Genomic DNA, 16,569 nt, shown 5'->3' on the forward strand with positions numbered 1-16,569 from the left:
GGCTCCACGTCAACACGGCAGACAAAAAAGCGGGCTCTGGACTGGGATGCCAGGGCGCTAGCGCTAACAGGAGTGGTATTGAGGATCCGCCCAGGGGCACCAGGGACCACGGGGGAAACATCCCGAAGTTGACACTCCCAGACCTCTGCCCGATCTGCTTCAGACGGAGAATAACTGTGGTGTGTTTCCCATTGCCCAGCCTCGTCTACGATGGTCTGAACCAATGGGATGGATATCGGAGACGCGTTGGAATGCAGAATGTTCCACGCCTGCTGGTGGCCAGAGCGACACTGGTATGTGTCCCGTAGGTCGGCGTGGTTGGACAAGGGCGCCCAAAAACAATAAGTAGTAGTAGACACGGCAGCGTCGTGTTTGAAGAAGGGATTTTTCATATAAACCACTTACGAGGCAAATTAAGGATCTTTGAGAAAGCAATCTCCAATTTCATTTCCCAAACAACAGTGATTCGCGCCCCACCTGGCTTCGGCCTCCCCTTTCTACATCTACCCTTCCAATCCTCCCTGTCTCTCTCTTTCTTTCTCTCCACGCTTCTCGCTTCACTCCCTGACCGTCAATACTTTGTATTTTCGGCCTGTCACTCCTTTGACAAGCGCCAAATTCCACTCCTTCACACCGACAGTCGATCTGCGGTGTTATCACACTTCCTGGAGAAGTATTGTTGACATTCTTTTAACCGCGACTTGATCTGGTATCACCATGCGGCCAACTCTTTTGCTTGCTGCTCTGGCAGCTGGTGCTGTGAATGCCTATGAGAGGCGTGTTTACGTTACCGACTGGACCACCGTTACTGTTACCAAGACCGTCACGGCACCCGCCGTGACCGAGACTGTTGCGGCCGCCAACCAGGTTCAGGTGGACTACAAGACGACCACTTTGTCTGCCGCCCCAGTCGAGACCGAGCAATCAGAGCTCTTGAAGAAGTCCACTGTTATTGTTCCCGAGTCGGTCACCTCTTCTACCTCGACCTTGGAGGCTGTGTCCTCCACCTTCACGCCTGCGCCTGCGCCTACCAGCGCTGCCGAAGAGGTCCAGGCCGCTGCTGAGTCCACTTCTTACTGGTCCACAGCCTGGACATCCACCATTGAGCCTGAATCTACTGCCTCCGCTACATCCACCCTCGCAACTTCAACTTCCTCTGTAGCTGCGGCCACTGCCACCGCTGCCAACGCCTACCAACAAGCCGTGCTGTACAACCACAATATCCACCGCAGCAACCACTCCGCTCCTTCTGTCGACTGGTCTGCCGATCTCGAGAACAGCGCCCGCGCTCTCGCCGCCAAGTGTGTCTACGAACACGATACGTAAGTTCTTAATTTCCACCCTCCAAAATCAAAACCGATCTAACATTATCCTAGATCCATTGATGGCGGTGGTTATGGCCAGAACATCGGCTATGGTGTCGGTGCCGACCAGGTCGGTGTCATGCTCACCAACTTGATGTACAACGACGAGATCGATTACTTCCCCACCCCCTACGGCGAGTCCGACCCCAGCATGGCCGATTTCGAGAAGTGGGGTCACTTCTCCCAGATCGTATGGAAGGGCACCACCCACGTCGGCTGCGCTACCGTGGTGTGCGACGACCTCGGCAACGTCGATTCCAGCAGCTCTCTCCCCTTCACCGTCTGCAACTACTCTCCCCGGGTAACTACGCCGGTGAATATGGTGATAACGTTCTCGCTCCGCTGGGCAACGCTGTCTACACCGCCTCCTAAGAATGCTCCAAGATTCAAGAGAATACCCCAATTTACCAATGTATATCTCGCGCCATGTTGCATTCGCTTACTCTTGTCATTTTCCTATTGCTTCGATTCTCTGAGCATTCTGCATCATCCATCTCAGTCTCCTGGGATTTCTTCCGAGGCGGACCCCCAGCACCAGTTCCCTTCTCCCCAACCCTTGAGCCAATTTCTTACGGCTTGGGCTCGGGGAGACCAATGTATCTACGCGTTCGGGAATCGGTCTTGAGCTCTTCTTTCTTCTTTTTCTTCTTTCTTCCATCCCGCCTCGGAAGATGGGGGGTTTTTGTGGATGTGATCCCGTTCAATTGTGAATATCTTTGACTTGTGTCTCCTAGCGTTTTCTGCCCACTTTGGATAAAACTTGGTCTGTGATGTAACCCTGAATGCGAGATGAGCCTTGCGCCGATGGTGCTATATCACGTGCCTTGCGTAGTCCCGACTTCTTTATAGAAGTTTCGTTCCTGACTCCCGCGTCTGACTGATCCGAAGCTAAACCCCGCATTAGCTATTAGCCATTGACGTGTTTTTGATGCGAGGGGCTTTAGCGTCGGCCGGGGAACGACTTTTCTGCTTGCATAAGTCGCGCATTAGAACGTCACGGATTCCGGCTTCGCTCAGTTCTTTCGAGGAGATGGCGATCTCGAGCGTCGCATCTTGTAAGTGCCGAATTGATAGAAACCCCAGCCAAGCTTGGTATTTGCAGATTTCACTGGCCATAGCTCTCGACTACTGCCATCGTGGGCTTAGAACCGAATCCACTTCTCTGGCTCTACACGCCAAAGAAGGACTACACGCTAAAGAAGGAGATGAGTTGTTACTCGGTGTATGTTCTTGTTTTACTATTTCAAAATGACTTTACGTCCAACAGGGCGGTTGTTGGAACCCAACACTGCATGTTTGGATGATTTGCTGATTTCAGTGATTGAGCCCCATAATTTTCGATCGCCGACAGTTCTTGCGGAATGATGCGTCTTCGTTGAACCTTGCTAATTCAGCCTCGCGCCGCATCGTGTATATTTGCAATAAGCAGATCTAGCCTGCTGTCATGCCTTGACGACATCTCAGAATCAATGGTAAAAGTCGCTGATATAAGAGAATGATGCGTGGATTGATAGATTTTCAAGCCTTTCGAGACGCAGGACAGCACAATACTAAGCCCGAACTAGACCTGACAATGCTTTAGACCGGGGAAGGTCACTTAAGTGGCCCTCTGCTCAAGACGGTCTGAGTCGGCAGAAGACCGTTGCGATCCGCTAGGTCGGCACGTGATGTCCCCACACAGCTCCCTTCGCCCGAAACGTCATCATATCAATCACGGAGCTGAAGGTCCCCACCATCCCACACCAGGCGGGTTTTGCAAGTGTCTGAGCCTGCGGTGAGGGCTACGTGTAATTTGGAACTTCGTTCAATTTCTAAAAACCCTTTTTAGGGTTTCTCTGGCTGTCACCAGTACTTTTGTATTGCTCAGCTGTCTCTTCACACGGACCCCAGCTTTCAAGGTTCGTCTGATTACAGTCGGGTGAGTTCCCCCTGACAGGTTCACACATGAACCTCACATGAACCTGTCTCTTTTCCATCATCTGCCATATATACTGTGGGACAGAAGGGGTCTCTGTTCAGAGGGACTGAGTGTGCATTATCGGCAGGATCACGTGCTTATTTTGGGAGTTGAACGGATCATCCACCAGAAGAGGCTCATCCGTTCCCCCGGCGCTACACATGCGAGCTGGGCCCCGAAGACGCCTAACCCACATTCCCGCGGCCTTTGACCATGTAAGTCCTTTCCCCCGTGCCTCCCTTCAATCCGAACCGGTTCCACAACCATAGTGGGGTATTCTTTGAAGCTGGGGTATATAGTTTCATCTATTCGCTTGGATTACTGCCCCTTCCTGCTGGACTACCATATGCTGCCCCGATGTCCTTTCCCGTGAGATAGCCTCAATGCCATCGTACTACCTACAAGATTGTCATTATTTCTATCGCACTGCGCTACGCCTGTTGTCTCTACCCACTTTGCTCGCCAGCCATTACGCTTGATCGAATCAAATCACTGACATCATGTCTTATTCACCAACAGCAGTCCGCTATTTTACTGCCCCTAAACCTCTGAGAGACCCCATGGAGATTGATCCTAAATCATCCAGGGCCGAGGGTCCAGGACACACGGTCGTGAGACCGAATGTATCTCCCGATCAGCCTTCATCCGGGGCCGTGGAAGTCCACACGCCCAAGAAGCAAGGCCTGACTTTTGCCAACCAAGACTCACTTCCTAAATTGCCGATCCCTGACCTCGAGGATACTTGTCGTCGACACCTCGATTCTCTCGTAGCTTTACAAGGGCCGCGAGAACACGAGGAGAGCAAGGCGGCCATCAGGGAATTCTTGAAGACAGATGGCCCGTCTTTACAAGAAAAGCTCAAGAACTATGCTTCTTCAAAAACCAGCTACATCGAACAGTTTTGTGAGTACGAACTCCACTATTCGGAGAAACTAACAAACTAACATTCTCCAGGGTACGATTCTTATTTGAACTTTGATAGCTGTCAGTATAGCCCATGCGTCTTTTACAATAGTTGGAGTGAATACTGACTCAAAGTAGCGGTTGTCTTGAACCTCAACCCCTTTTTCTTGTTGGAGGATGATCCTACTCCAGCTCGCAACCATCAAGTCACTCGGGCCGCATCTTTGGTGGTCTCGGCCTTGTCTTTCGTTCGGGCCGTGAGGCGTGAGGAGCTTCCACCTGACACCGTCCGAGGAACGCCACTATGCATGTACCAGTACTCACGACTGTTTGGCACAGCCCGTCTGCCTACTGAAAATGGCTGCGTCATCAGCCAGGATCCCTCGGCCAAGCATATTGTCGTCATGTGCCGAGGCCAATTCTACTGGTTCGATGTACTGGACGACAATAGCGATTTGATCATGAGCGAGAAGGATATTGCCTTGAATCTTGAAGTTCTTGTCAATGATGCGGCTCAAACCTCCATTCATGAAGCAGCCAAGGGTGCACTGGGTGTTCTCAGCACTGAGAACCGTAAGGTCTGGTCTGGACTGCGGGATATTATGACTAAAGATCCGGCCTCGAATAACGCCGAGTGCTTGAACATCGTGGACACCGCTCTTTTTGTCCTGTGTCTTGATGATACTGAGCCTTCCAACACCTCCGAACTGTGTGCCAACATGCTCTGCGGCACGAGCGAGGTGATTAAGGGCGTACAAGTGGGCACCTGTACCAACCGATGGTACGACAAGCTACAGATCATTGTTTGTAAGAATGGCAGTGCCGGTATCAATTTCGAGCACACCGGCGTTGATGGTCATACCGTGCTGCGCTTTGCCAGCGATCTCTATACGGACACCATTCTTCGATTCGCAAAGACCATCAATGGACAGGCTCCAAGCCTTTGGACGACATCTAGCCCTGATCCTGCCAAGCGCGACCCACACAGCTTCGGAAAAGTCAGCACTACTCCTCGCAAGCTCGAGTGGGACATGACGCCGGAACTTAACATCGCGTTGCGGTTTGCCGAATCCCACCTTTCGGATCTCCTCTACCAACACGAAGTCCGTGTACTGGACTTTGAGGGTTATGGAAAGAATTTCATCACATCAATGGGATTCTCGCCCGATGCGTTCGTTCAAATGGCCTTCCAGGCTGCCTACTACGGCCTATACGGCCGCGTGGAAAACACATATGAGCCAGCTATGACAAAAATGTTCCTACATGGTCGCACGGAGGCGGTACGAACTGTAACGCCCGAGGCCGTTGATTTTGTGAAGACCTTTTGGGGCGAGAACCCGGCAGAGCAGAAGATTGACGCCCTACGCACCGCAACTCAAAAGCACACAGCCTTGACCAAGGAGTGCTCCAAGGCCCAAGGTCAAGATCGCCACCTATACGCGCTCTACTGTCTCTGGCAGCGATCTTTCCTCGATGACGGACTGTCATACGATACCGGCTCCACTGGTGGATACAGTAGCCCAGGCGATGGAGTCGAGTCATCCAAGTCCTCTGAGGTATCCGAGGACGGCTATTCCTCTCCCAACGACAGCAGCACTCGCGGACTACGCCCCGTCTCACCACCCACACCTGCCATCTTCAGCGACTCGGGCTGGGACAAGATCAACACTACCATCTTGTCCACCTCAAACTGCGGAAACCCATGTCTGCGCCATTTCGGATTCGGTCCCACATCCGCTGACGGCTTCGGCATTGGCTACATTATCAAGGACGATTCAATCTCCTTCTGTGCATCTTCCAAGCACCGCCAAACTGCACGCCTTATGCAAACGCTCGAGTCCTACCTCTTTGAGATGCGAAAGTTGATGCGCGCTACCAATCGCAAGGCAATGAGTCCACGAACCAGTCGTGCTCGCGAAACGGAAGAACTGACCGAGCGCATGCAACCTGACTCGCAGCGCCGAGGTCGTATTGTCCGGAGCGATACCCGTACCACTGGCTTCGATACCCCTACTACGACAGACAGTGTGGAGCCAGATGATGATGGCATGGGAGGATGTAAGTCTCACCGCCCGCATTTCATTTCTGTTTCACAAGGTGCTAATAGTCAATATAGATGGTTTCTTCGACGCCGGTATGCTCCTCCATGCTCTCAAGGGTGTCAGTGCGGATAGAGAGCGTCGAGAGAAACCTGAGAAGCGGCGCTTCGTTGGAAAGAAACTTCATCTCAATGAGTATTAATTTGGTGTGCTTGTCATGAATTCTCGACTTTATGTTTATATCCCTGAATCTCAATGCAAATATGTCCCTTTAGGCTTAAAACAATACCCAAGTGGAAATTGACCTACTTTATATCAACCGGATCAATGGTGACCTTCAAGAGCGCAAATAACAGTGCTTGTCATAGTGTGCGTCACCTATTTTCAGTCCTCCAAGGCCACCTTGAATCTAATGCCCAGGGGTTGAGAGGGTAACGAACAGGAGTGTTTGCCATGACTCTACTCGCCCAATACATCGGTACATTTTCCACTCCAATCGAATTCCTGTAGTTTCACAGGATTTACAGGAACAAGTTCACGTCCATGTCAGTACGAAAGCAGGCCAAAGAAGGGCAATCATTTCTCCCTAGATACGACATTCAGCGCCTCCTACCAGGCAAGTCGAAAGTAGATTCCCCTTTGGACCCGACCTGATCATGTTTCCGTCCGTCAAAGTCTCAGACAGTAATGGCCATTTATCGACAATTTCGCATCACCACGCACTGAAGCTACCGCTATCGAATAACTCCTTCAATCAAATAAATAAATAACATATCACAAAGCCAGTCACTAAGTCTGTTTGATTCGGTAGACGCAGTTGAAAGCAGCGGCCGGGCGCCAGTAGAACTGAGACCTCACTCAGCCTGACTCGTATCGAAGAAACCATCTATATTGACTTCAATCGCCTTGTGTGTAGTGATCTCAAAAGATATTGTCATGCTAGGCAACGATCCTCCAAATGATCACATTCAATATTCCTGTCTCATACACTTGTGGCGCTGATCAAACCAGCCAGGTACTGGATGCCTTCAAAACCAGGCAGTGAACGGCACCCCCTCGGGTGTAATCTGGGGAAACTCCGAGACCGGATAGCCGACTCACTCAAGAAGCCGTTTTGAGTCGGCCACCCCAATATTTGACGATCGCGAGAAACCCCATAAAGAACAAAAAAAGTGGCCAACTGATTGTATATCATCGTTTGATTAGCCCTGAATCTGGACCTCACGATGCCTCTGCTCTCTCTGCCAAGGCGCGTACCCCGGGCTGGACTGTGGACGAGGCGGTTCTCAACTTCGCCGTGTAGCGCTAATTACGCGGATACTTTGCATAATTTGAAAATTGGCGCTCACACGAAAGTTCTCTTCCAGGGGTTTACTGGTATGTCTCCATATTCTGCGGCTTCGAGTGAACCTGACTGACGCCCCCCGCAGGAAAGCAGGCTACCGCCAACGTGAAGGAGTCTCTGGAATGGGGAACCAAGATCGTTGGAGGCGTCAAGCCTGGTGTTGAGGGCGAACACCTGGGTCTTCCTATCTTTCCTTCCGTCAAAGCGGTAGGTAAAACCCGCACCAATATTATGAACGTAGGACAGTGGACTAACATGCAATTCGCGATCAGGCCCAGGAAAAAGCAAAACCTGATGCATCTGCTATCTATGTTCCGGGGAACCAGACAGCACAGGCTATTGAGGAAGCCATTGAGGCCGAGATCCCACTCGTAGTGGCAGTCGCCGAGCATGTCCCCATTCACGACATCCTTCGGGTAAGCGTGTGATTACAAACCGTTCATGTCGGACTCTTCTTTCTAATAGATTCTAACAGATCCATTCAATGCTTCAGACCCAGTCCAAGACTCGTCTTGTCGGTGCAAATTGTCCAGGTATTATTTCAGCCATTGGCAAGTGCCGCATCGGCTTCCAACCCCTGCCCTGTTTCGCACCTGGCAATGTCGGCATCGTAGCCAAGTCTGGAACTTTGAGTTATGAGACTGTCGCATCGACAACCCGAGCTGGGCTGGGCCAGAGTCTTTGCATTAGTATGGGCGGCGATGTATTGGCTGGAACTAACTTTGTGGATGCGTTGAAGATCTTTGAACATGATCCTGATACCGAGGGTATTATCCTTGTTGGTGAGATTGGCGGTACGGCTGAGATGGATGCTGCGGAATGGATTAAGGATTATCGACAGCGGACTCAAAATCCCAAGTGAGTCTTGCGTCGGTACTTTAAAGTAAAATTTGCTAATCACTTCCAGACCCATTATGGCTCTCGTTGGTGGATTAGAAGCGCCTCCTGGTCGCATCATGGGCCATGCTGGAGCTTGGGCTGCACCTGGCGAGCCTGATGCTCAGACAAAGTATCAGGCCTTGGAACGCGCTGGTGCAGTTATGGTTAATCACCCGGAGAAATTCGGCGAGGGAATGAAGACTCTGCTTGGTAATGCCAGCCGGATGAGTACAAGCGTGAGTACTCTGATGAGCTTGGTCAAAGGACGAAATTGACACTTCATAGTCTATACATGGGACAGGCTCTCAAAAGCGAGGTCTTCATACCATGAGGCGCATTACACCAACCCTGAGGCCCATGCATCAGCAGAAGCGCAATCTCTACATCAAGCAATTCCAAGCATTCGACATTTTGAAGCAAAAGTCTATTCCCGTCAACGAGGCTCCTCTCAACTCAGATGCATCTATCTCCATCTCCGTTGACCGAGCAGCTTTGTCGCCATGTATCATTGCATCTCCAAGCGCCTCTCAGCCGGACGAGGCACGCAGGTTCCCCTTTGCCTACACCCAGACCAGCTTTGATAACAGCCCCATTCTTGCTGACGTATCATCGTATTTGGGTCTTCCCGAGTCAGCCAAGGGCAAGCTAGTTGATCTTGTACAAGCACTGTGGGAAATTTTCAAGGAGAAGGAAGCTTTCAACCTCGAGACTCGCGTTGGAACATCGGCAGATGGAGGCCTGGAAGTCCACGCTGCGAGCTTTGGATTTGACGATGCTGCATTCCGTAGCTCGAAGCGTCAGAAGGAAATTCACAGTCTACGGGATTTCGCTGAGGCGGTCCCCGAAGAGGTTGAAGCTGAGAAGGACGGCATTGTATACGTCAAGTAGGTTTGATGTATTCTCACAAAAGCTTGCCAGCGCTAATAGTCACAGATTGGAAGGCGAGGGCAGCATTGGTACTTTAGGTATGTCTCTAGACCCTCCATCTGCGACAGGTTCATGTCTAACAATGTACCAGTCAATGGAGCTGGGCTTGCCATGAACACTGTCGACGCTCTAACGATTCACGGCGGCCACTGCGCCAACTTCCTCGACACTGGTGGCAAGGCCACCTCCGAAACGGTCAAGTCATCTTTTCGGATTATCTGCTCTGACCCGCGTGTCAGTGCTATCTTTGTCAATATCTTTGGTGGCCTGACGCGCTGCGATATGATCGCCGAGGGAATAATACTGGCTTTCCGGGACTTGCATATGAAGGTTCCCGTTGTGGTTCGACTGCGCGGGACAAATGAAGAGCTTGGCCAGAAGATGGTAAGATACTCTTTACGTTGGAACGAAGACAGAAGTCTAAATTCGGTTTCCATTTGCTGACTTGATTTTGATGGCAGATTGCGGAGAGTGGACTTCCTCTCCATGCATTCGATGGATTTGAGGATGCAGCCAAGAAGGTGATCGCACTCGCCCAGAAGTAAATCAGCATTCGTGGTTGTATATAATTAGATGGACGCTATGGTTTGTCGCAAGATTAGAAGCAAACTAGAACAGAGGTCAGGCATTGCATGTGCATCAGCTTCTAGCAAGTTCCATGTTCGTGCCTTTCCTACCCGTGGACTATGTAGAGCCGAGGTATGTGAATCCTCCATTTTTGATCATCTTACACAATCCTCGTCGATCACCACCGGATGTCGGAGCGACGAATCCGAGCGAATCGTAAACGAATATGACCTCGGTAACATCAAGTAAAATGAAGGGACCCCAAAAGGGCGCAGACTGCCTTAGGCAAAGCTGCCCGAGTTGCCCTTTACGCCCCACGTCTCCACGATCGACCAAGGATGGACCGGCACCGGTGACGCCATGCACCTGTGATCTTCCATGCTAAACGCAAAGAACTCCGCGAACTCTCTGTATTTGGTTCGTTCTTCGCCAAATAAATCCTGCCAATCCCGCCTCATCTCCCGACACCTTGATGCTACAAACCCTCCTCACGTGCCATGTCTGACCCTTCCGCCGAGCTCGAATCCAGGCTGCGCAGTCTGGCCATTGGCGAAAAAGGACCGGTGCAGGACATCCTACGCCCCAACCACGAAGACCAGCTCTGCGTCCAAGACCAAGAAGGCGAAGAAACCTGTCGCGGATTCCTGGGAGGACGAGGCGGAGTCTTCAGACGACGATCCTACACCGCAAGACATTGCATCCCCAACATCCACCCTCTCACCTACCATGAGTGCAGAGGGGCCTCTCAGATCCTCCACCGACGCCTATTTCGCCGCAGACGTCGCAGCAATGGGGTCCCGCGGTGTCGGCACCCCCGTCCGCTGGATCGGGCGGTCCTGCTCGTCGGCCAGAGAAACAGACTGCTGTGGCTGGCCGCATGATTGCTGGTGCGTTGGGGATTCGGGCACCTAAGCGCACCGAGGAACAGCGTGCCTATGATCGTGCCACTAAGGAGCAGGAGATCAAGCGCCGGAACCGCGAGCGCGAGGAGCAGGCCAAGGCTAAGGAGGAAGAGGAGCGCGTCAAGGCTTCTGTGTGGACGGATTAGGCTTATTTTCTGTGGCCTACTTTCACTTTTTCAAGTATTCACCTGTACATACCCGAATTGTGTTTGTGAATGTTGCTTCACATGGCGCTTGAGTTGCTTTCGAAGGTTAGTTGGCGAGGAAGGAGAGGGGGGGGAGGTTCAAATGTGACCTCTGTTTGGGTCTGGAGAATGGGGGAAATCCTGAGAAGCGTTGGATCTAATAGGAATTGGGGTTTCGGGGATACTGGGAAAGGATTTCATAATGATCAATGATTGATTACTGTTACTGGATTACAGTGACTGGTACCAGACTTGAGGGAATTGGAATATTCAAGAGACTGTAGACCCGTATTATTGAGAAATCCGCAGCTCGGGCGGTTTCAGTGTATTCGTTATCTCGTAAAAGACCAGCATGTAACTCCCCGCAATGAATCCGATCCAGTCGCTGGTTTTCATTCCGCCAATCCTGTCGCCATTCGTATGCAAATAACAAGCGTCGAGGTCATGCGGCTTAGCTAGCGAGAAGTGGGATCTCAGCAGCGCAAGCTCGTCTATCCACCAATCTGCTCCTGGTGGACCTCGAGGGTGTCGCCGTCGGCCATATCCAGCTAAACAATATTTGTCAGTTATAAATTCCTTCGATGTTGGTTCCCTGCATCCAGGGTCGGGACGGGACGCACGGTGTCCGGTGTGTCTTCGGGGCGAACACGGGTTCCGTCAAACAGGAAACGAACTGTGGCCATTTGCTTGCCCTGACGCTCACAGAAGGCATCCATCAGCTTCTTCAGCTGAGTCGATCGCTTGATCTTGAAAAAGACCTCATTGTTGTTGTCGGTGACCTTGATGTTCAAGTGCTCGACAGCAGGGGCGCTACCCTCCTTCTCAGCGGACATTATGAAGTTAAAAGGCGGATTGTCTGAAATCGGGGTCAGAAGGCGATCATGGGAGGAGTCAAACGCGGGGCGCTTACTTGGGGGATGTGGCGAGCGATCTGTAACGATCTGGATGTCTAGGGAACGAAAATTAGCTGATGCGACACTGGTGACAATGCGACAACAATGCGACTAACAGTTCAAGGGAGATGGATGAGGGAGAAATTCAGAGCGAAGAGAGAAGAGCAAGATATCAAGCGGCAGAATGGCGACTCGCCCCACAAAAGGCGGAGAATCTATTTTGCGTCACTTCTGCCCGGGAAGAGACAGTGTTCTGAGAGCTTCCGTTGAAGCTTCTCACTCCCTCCCTTCCGCTCATTTCATTATGGTACGTGCATAGCTTCAGTTTAGAACCCTGACTAATGAAAGTACAGGGAGACCTCAAGCAAGACCTGTCTCACGAGCCGCCCTGTCACCCTCGCGCTGTACGCTTCACCCCCGGTCCCTTTGCCTCCGTGGTCCAGAGTGGAAGCTGACTGTTCTTGTTCTAGTGCGCCATTCAAGGTACTTCTCCTATGACTTCACTATCCAGAGAACCCAGTTTAACCAGTCCCAGACTGCTTGACCAAGAATGGGTACAACGAGGCGAAATGCCAGGCGCAGATTGACGCACTTTACGAATGCTGTAACGCCTTTTACCAGGAGCGAGGCGACCACGCGTCCGTTGTAAGCTGCCCGAAGGCGACACTGCTGCGGTTGAAGATGAAGCAGCGTGCGGAGGCAGCGAGCCAGAATTAGATCACATAGCGCAGAGGCGTAGCAATTGGCATGTAACAGTTCCTTTGCGGTCTAAGCATCCATCGGGAGGAGGCTAGGTAATTGAAGAACTGCTAAATTATTATAAGACAATCGTGAGCACGCTAAGAGGCCGCGATGGACCTGAATGAAGATTGATTACCTCCAATCCGAGACTCTAATGATTGCCTATAGACATTGAAGAAGAAAAAAAAAAAGAGGAAAAAGTTTTTGCGCGGAAAGCTTTAAATAGTGAAAAATCCCGTGCCGATGAAGCTAAACTTCTTTAGGTACTGGGGCCAAACGCGCCCAAAACCAAAAGAGACAAACACCGGAATTCCTTCTTCTCCATCAACAACATCGGGATTCTCGATTCTCGACATTGCTGACCTGGTTCGTTTCCATTCAAGATGGCCCCCCCTTACTAGGTCTGCTGCGTCTACAGGCCCAACTCGCCGCTCTCAGGTACGCGACCAGGTCTTTAGTGCTGCTTCTACAGCTTGCTAATGGGTTCTCATCCTGAAAGGCTCCACCCAAGGAACCTGAAATTGTCAACATTGACGAGGACGAAGGCGAAGATGAAGACCTCATGGATGAAGAGGAAGAAATATACGACGACGAAGATCAAGAAGAGGGCGGCTACGACGACGAAGAGCAGGAGATGGACGAGACATTGGACGATGTCAATGGCGACGGTGTCTCGGAGTCAGGATCCGCTTTCCGTGCGTCGGAGCGCAGTTTGAAATCCACGGGCAACTTCTCCAGCAGAGCTCAAGGTTAGTCTTCCGGTACAAGGGCTGGTCAATTGCCCAATGCTCACACGCCTCCAGAATCCCCTAGGCTATTCACAGCTTCGGGTGCGCAAGAAGTACTCCAGCCCCTTCGCCGGACTGCCGACCGTGTCACGCGCCAGATTGAGGCATTCGCCGAGAAGCTCGAGCAATTCAAACGCAAAAATGCCACCGACGAGTTCCACAGCATTCAAGCCGCCTACAAACTAGTCGAGAGCTACCGGGACCTAGCGCAAAAGGCAATTCAAGACATTAACAAAGAGGCCACCCTTAGGCGAGCGAAGGCGGGTTTCCGATCAAGTGGAGTGCAGGATGGGAAAGCAGACGAGGAAGTGCGGCGCCTGCAGCTTGAGGTCGACACCTGGCGCCTCCTCCTTAACCTCATCAGCATCGACGACCCTGCCAGCCGAGCTAGTTTCAAAGAAGGACGCCAATCGGCCTTCCAAAATCTTCATCGGTACTCAACAGATCGCGAAATCTGGGAGGAATTCTTATCCGCGGATCACTATGCGCTCGAGTGCGTCATCGCGATGCGATGGTTGGAGGAGACGTCAAAGACCGGCAATCAAGATCTGGAAAGTCTGATCTTGGATATGGAGTCGCAGGCTGAACGAGGCCAAGGGCTGTGGGCACACGGATGGCTATTCACAAAAGAAGCGATCAAGGGCCACAAGCGGCTACGCGCCTGGCCGCAGCCTCTGGAGTCCAATGACCCCAGCATCACACGCTCTCTCCTCAGCAACGACGAGCAACGACCTTTGATCACACAACTAGATCCCGATGCGCTTACCCGGCAGAAACGTGGCCTTCAGGGACAGGACGAGTTCTACGAGCGTGCCACTTGGATGGCTTGCTGGAAGATGCTCCGCCAAGGTGAGAACTGGACCACAATCCGCGAGTGGGCTTCCAACCGTCTTGAAAGCTGGCGTGCTGTGAGTCTATGTGGATCTAGCGTGCACACTGAGACGAAGAACTCCAAAACCAGAACCCCCGTTGACGACGGGATGACACGCTTGATGAACAGCCGATCCCACGACTCTTGGCGCACTGCTTGTGCTGCCCTGGCACACAGCCCGAATACCGATGATTTCCAACGGGCCGTCTATGCCCTTCTTTGTGGCGAGAGTGAGCCGGCCGCGAAGGTCTGTCGCAGCTGGGATGACTACCTTTACGTTTACTTCAATCGCGTTGTGCTCTCGCGCTACCAAGGATTCTGCAAGCAATTCCAGCGCAAGTTGAGCCATTCTGCTACCACCCCGGTTGTATTCCAGCCTGAGCCAGCCGGACATGCAGACCTTCAGAAGTTCTTCCAGTATCTGCGGGGCAATGAACAGGTTGGGGGCGAGGCTCGCAACCCTTTCCGCAATATTCAAGCCGCGATCCTGAGCAAGGGTTACGATTCTTTCTTCTCACTTATTGCTCAGGCTATCTGTCAGGTTAGCGCCAAACACCCGGAGAAAGCTTCTATCATTCCTCCTATGGTACGTTCGCAAGTCGACGAGGCGTATCTCATTGCCGCGGCCGATGAGGAATCCTTGAAGATTGCAACTCACCTTTATCTTATTGTCAATTCAATTGGCTATGCCCGAGCGGATACCCAGTTTATGGAGACAGCATCGGTCCTTGTAGCTGGCTACATTACCAATTTGGAAGGCAGGGGCTTATACGACTTGATTCCTCTGTACGCATCCGTTCTGCCTCAAGAGATGTCACACAACGTCATTTCGAAAATCTTGATCGAGATCACTGAGCCCCGCGAGAGAAAACAGCAAATCCGACTCTTGCAGAAGCACGGTGTGGATATCAGCGCTGTTCTTGATGCTCAATGGAGGTGGCTCAGCACCGGGGTTTCCCAGATCGACACTTCAGGGAAGGTCATTGGATACCCGCGCGTGGTCAGGCGCGAGAATGGCGTGCGTGCATTGACGCCACCCAAAAAGGACTTGATCGGGACATTTATTGCCGATGAGGACGAAAAGATGATCCGCAGTCTCGAGTGGCTTCGCTACGTGGACGGCCAGTGGCCCAAGATCTGCAAACTTGGTGCTTGGCTATACCGCAAGTTCTTCGGTACGTTTAGATCCTCCCTCAAGCCTTTCAAGCGTGCTAATCTGATGCAGTTGCCGGTAAACTCGCCGCTGCTCGAGAGTTGAGTCACCGCATGCGCTTAGCGGAGCTCTCTCAAGAGTCGTTCGGATTCGACATCTTCCAATTCCCTGTCTTTGACCATGTTGTGGCCGAAGATTCCGCGCCTGCCAGCCCGTCCAAATCCAAGAGGAATAGCGGTCATTTCCACCGCCGCAGTCTCTCTGGCAATGGCATTGGAATCGCACCAGGCCCGGGCAGCGACCACTCCCTTGCCTACCAGCAGTGCATTCGAATGTACAATTTGGAGACTCTGGCTCTTGGCTTCGACTCCCTCGAGCAGTTCGCCATTGTGTACGATCAAGTCTCGAAGTCAGTAGTATTCTCCCGCCTCACGAAGTAATTGAAGCTAACCTACTCTTTAGAACCAAGCGACGCCGCGATTCTGGCACTATGAAGAACTATCTGCACGAGCTAGAGGAACTTTTGCAAGAAATCGAGATGAACGTTGGACTCATCGTTGACGAGTGGCTGAGCACATCCGTCAATGGTAAGCATTTTTGTCCGTTCAGCCTCGGGTATTTCCATGCTAATCATCTTCCAGCCGACGAAGAACAAGACTACGCATACATTCGCAAGACCTATCTTCCCGAGCTGGTCCTCGACTACCACAACGCCTTGTACTACGCCAGCCACACTCTTGACAAGCCAACTCTGCTCACGCAGTGTATGACGGTCTCGATCTGGGTCGCGAATGTCCCACATCTGACCCGCGCCTTCACCGAGGCACAGCGCATGGCCGAGCTTGTGGATGCATTGGCCCTGGCAAGCAAAGCTATGGTCCTTACTGACTCGGAGGGCGGGGACCGCGTCTTTGAGAACGGCCAAACTCTGGGCATCTGGAGGGTCAAGGTCCCCGAAGATGACGAGTCTGACCTTCAACGGAGCGAGTAAATTGTGGTGTGATGTGAATTGGGTTAGGTGTACATTAGCATGGGGGAACAAGGACGGTATCAAT

The 16,569-nt window shown here is 51.9% G+C and overlaps 7 protein-coding genes across 7 annotated transcripts; 6 read left to right on the top strand and 1 right to left on the bottom strand.

Moving 5' to 3' along the window:
- Positions 1-717: 717 nt before the first annotated feature.
- On the top strand, positions 718-1,736 carry N7477_002778 (CAP domain-containing protein; the record flags this gene model as incomplete). The annotated part of the gene is made up of 3 exons (XM_056964441.1): positions 718-1,322; positions 1,377-1,593; positions 1,626-1,736. 3 exons carry the CDS (start codon positions 718-720, stop codon positions 1,734-1,736), a joined length of 933 nt encoding a protein of 310 aa, XP_056824394.1.
- Positions 1,737-3,821: 2,085 nt separating this feature from the next.
- On the top strand, positions 3,822-6,465 carry N7477_002779 (choline/carnitine O-acyltransferase; the record flags this gene model as incomplete). Its single annotated transcript, XM_056964442.1, has 4 exons — positions 3,822-4,224; positions 4,276-4,305; positions 4,363-6,282; positions 6,341-6,465. 4 exons carry the CDS (start codon positions 3,822-3,824, stop codon positions 6,463-6,465), a joined length of 2,478 nt encoding a protein of 825 aa, XP_056824395.1.
- Positions 6,466-7,489: 1,024 nt separating this feature from the next.
- Positions 7,490-9,959, top strand: N7477_002780 (putative succinyl-CoA synthetase subunit alpha; the record flags this gene model as incomplete). The annotated part of the gene is made up of 9 exons (XM_056964443.1): positions 7,490-7,640; positions 7,694-7,815; positions 7,881-8,024; positions 8,084-8,466; positions 8,516-8,723; positions 8,773-9,371; positions 9,421-9,452; positions 9,506-9,798; positions 9,876-9,959. 9 exons carry the CDS (start codon positions 7,490-7,492, stop codon positions 9,957-9,959), a joined length of 2,016 nt encoding a protein of 671 aa, XP_056824396.1.
- A 519-nt stretch (positions 9,960-10,478) lies between these two features.
- N7477_002781 (uncharacterized protein) lies at positions 10,479-11,029 on the top strand (the record flags this gene model as incomplete). Its single annotated transcript, XM_056964444.1, has 2 exons — positions 10,479-10,643; positions 10,718-11,029. 2 exons carry the CDS (start codon positions 10,479-10,481, stop codon positions 11,027-11,029), a joined length of 477 nt encoding a protein of 158 aa, XP_056824397.1.
- Positions 11,030-11,559: 530 nt separating this feature from the next.
- On the bottom strand, positions 11,560-11,901 carry N7477_002782 (SUMO family protein SMT3; the record flags this gene model as incomplete). Its single annotated transcript, XM_056964445.1, has 2 exons — positions 11,560-11,616; positions 11,689-11,901. 2 exons carry the CDS (start codon positions 11,899-11,901, stop codon positions 11,560-11,562), a joined length of 270 nt encoding a protein of 89 aa, XP_056824398.1.
- A 364-nt stretch (positions 11,902-12,265) lies between these two features.
- Positions 12,266-12,678, top strand: N7477_002783 (uncharacterized protein; the record flags this gene model as incomplete). Its single annotated transcript, XM_056964446.1, has 2 exons — positions 12,266-12,272; positions 12,497-12,678. The coding sequence occupies 2 exons, from the start codon at positions 12,266-12,268 to the stop codon at positions 12,676-12,678; spliced, it is 189 nt and encodes a 62-aa protein (XP_056824399.1).
- Positions 12,679-12,945: 267 nt separating this feature from the next.
- On the top strand, positions 12,946-16,505 carry N7477_002784 (nucleoporin Nup84/Nup107 family protein; the record flags this gene model as incomplete). Its single annotated transcript, XM_056964447.1, has 5 exons — positions 12,946-13,140; positions 13,202-13,451; positions 13,506-15,536; positions 15,587-15,950; positions 15,977-16,505. The coding sequence occupies 5 exons, from the start codon at positions 12,946-12,948 to the stop codon at positions 16,503-16,505; spliced, it is 3,369 nt and encodes a 1,122-aa protein (XP_056824400.1).
- Between the last annotated feature and the right edge of the window lie 64 nt (positions 16,506-16,569).

This window comes from Penicillium maclennaniae (assembly GCF_028827695.1).
Source record: "Penicillium maclennaniae strain IBT 15551 chromosome Unknown utg000003l:1.0-5670915.0:1.0-5674809.0, whole genome shotgun sequence".
Taxonomy (NCBI): Eukaryota; Fungi; Ascomycota; class Eurotiomycetes; order Eurotiales; family Aspergillaceae; genus Penicillium; species Penicillium maclennaniae.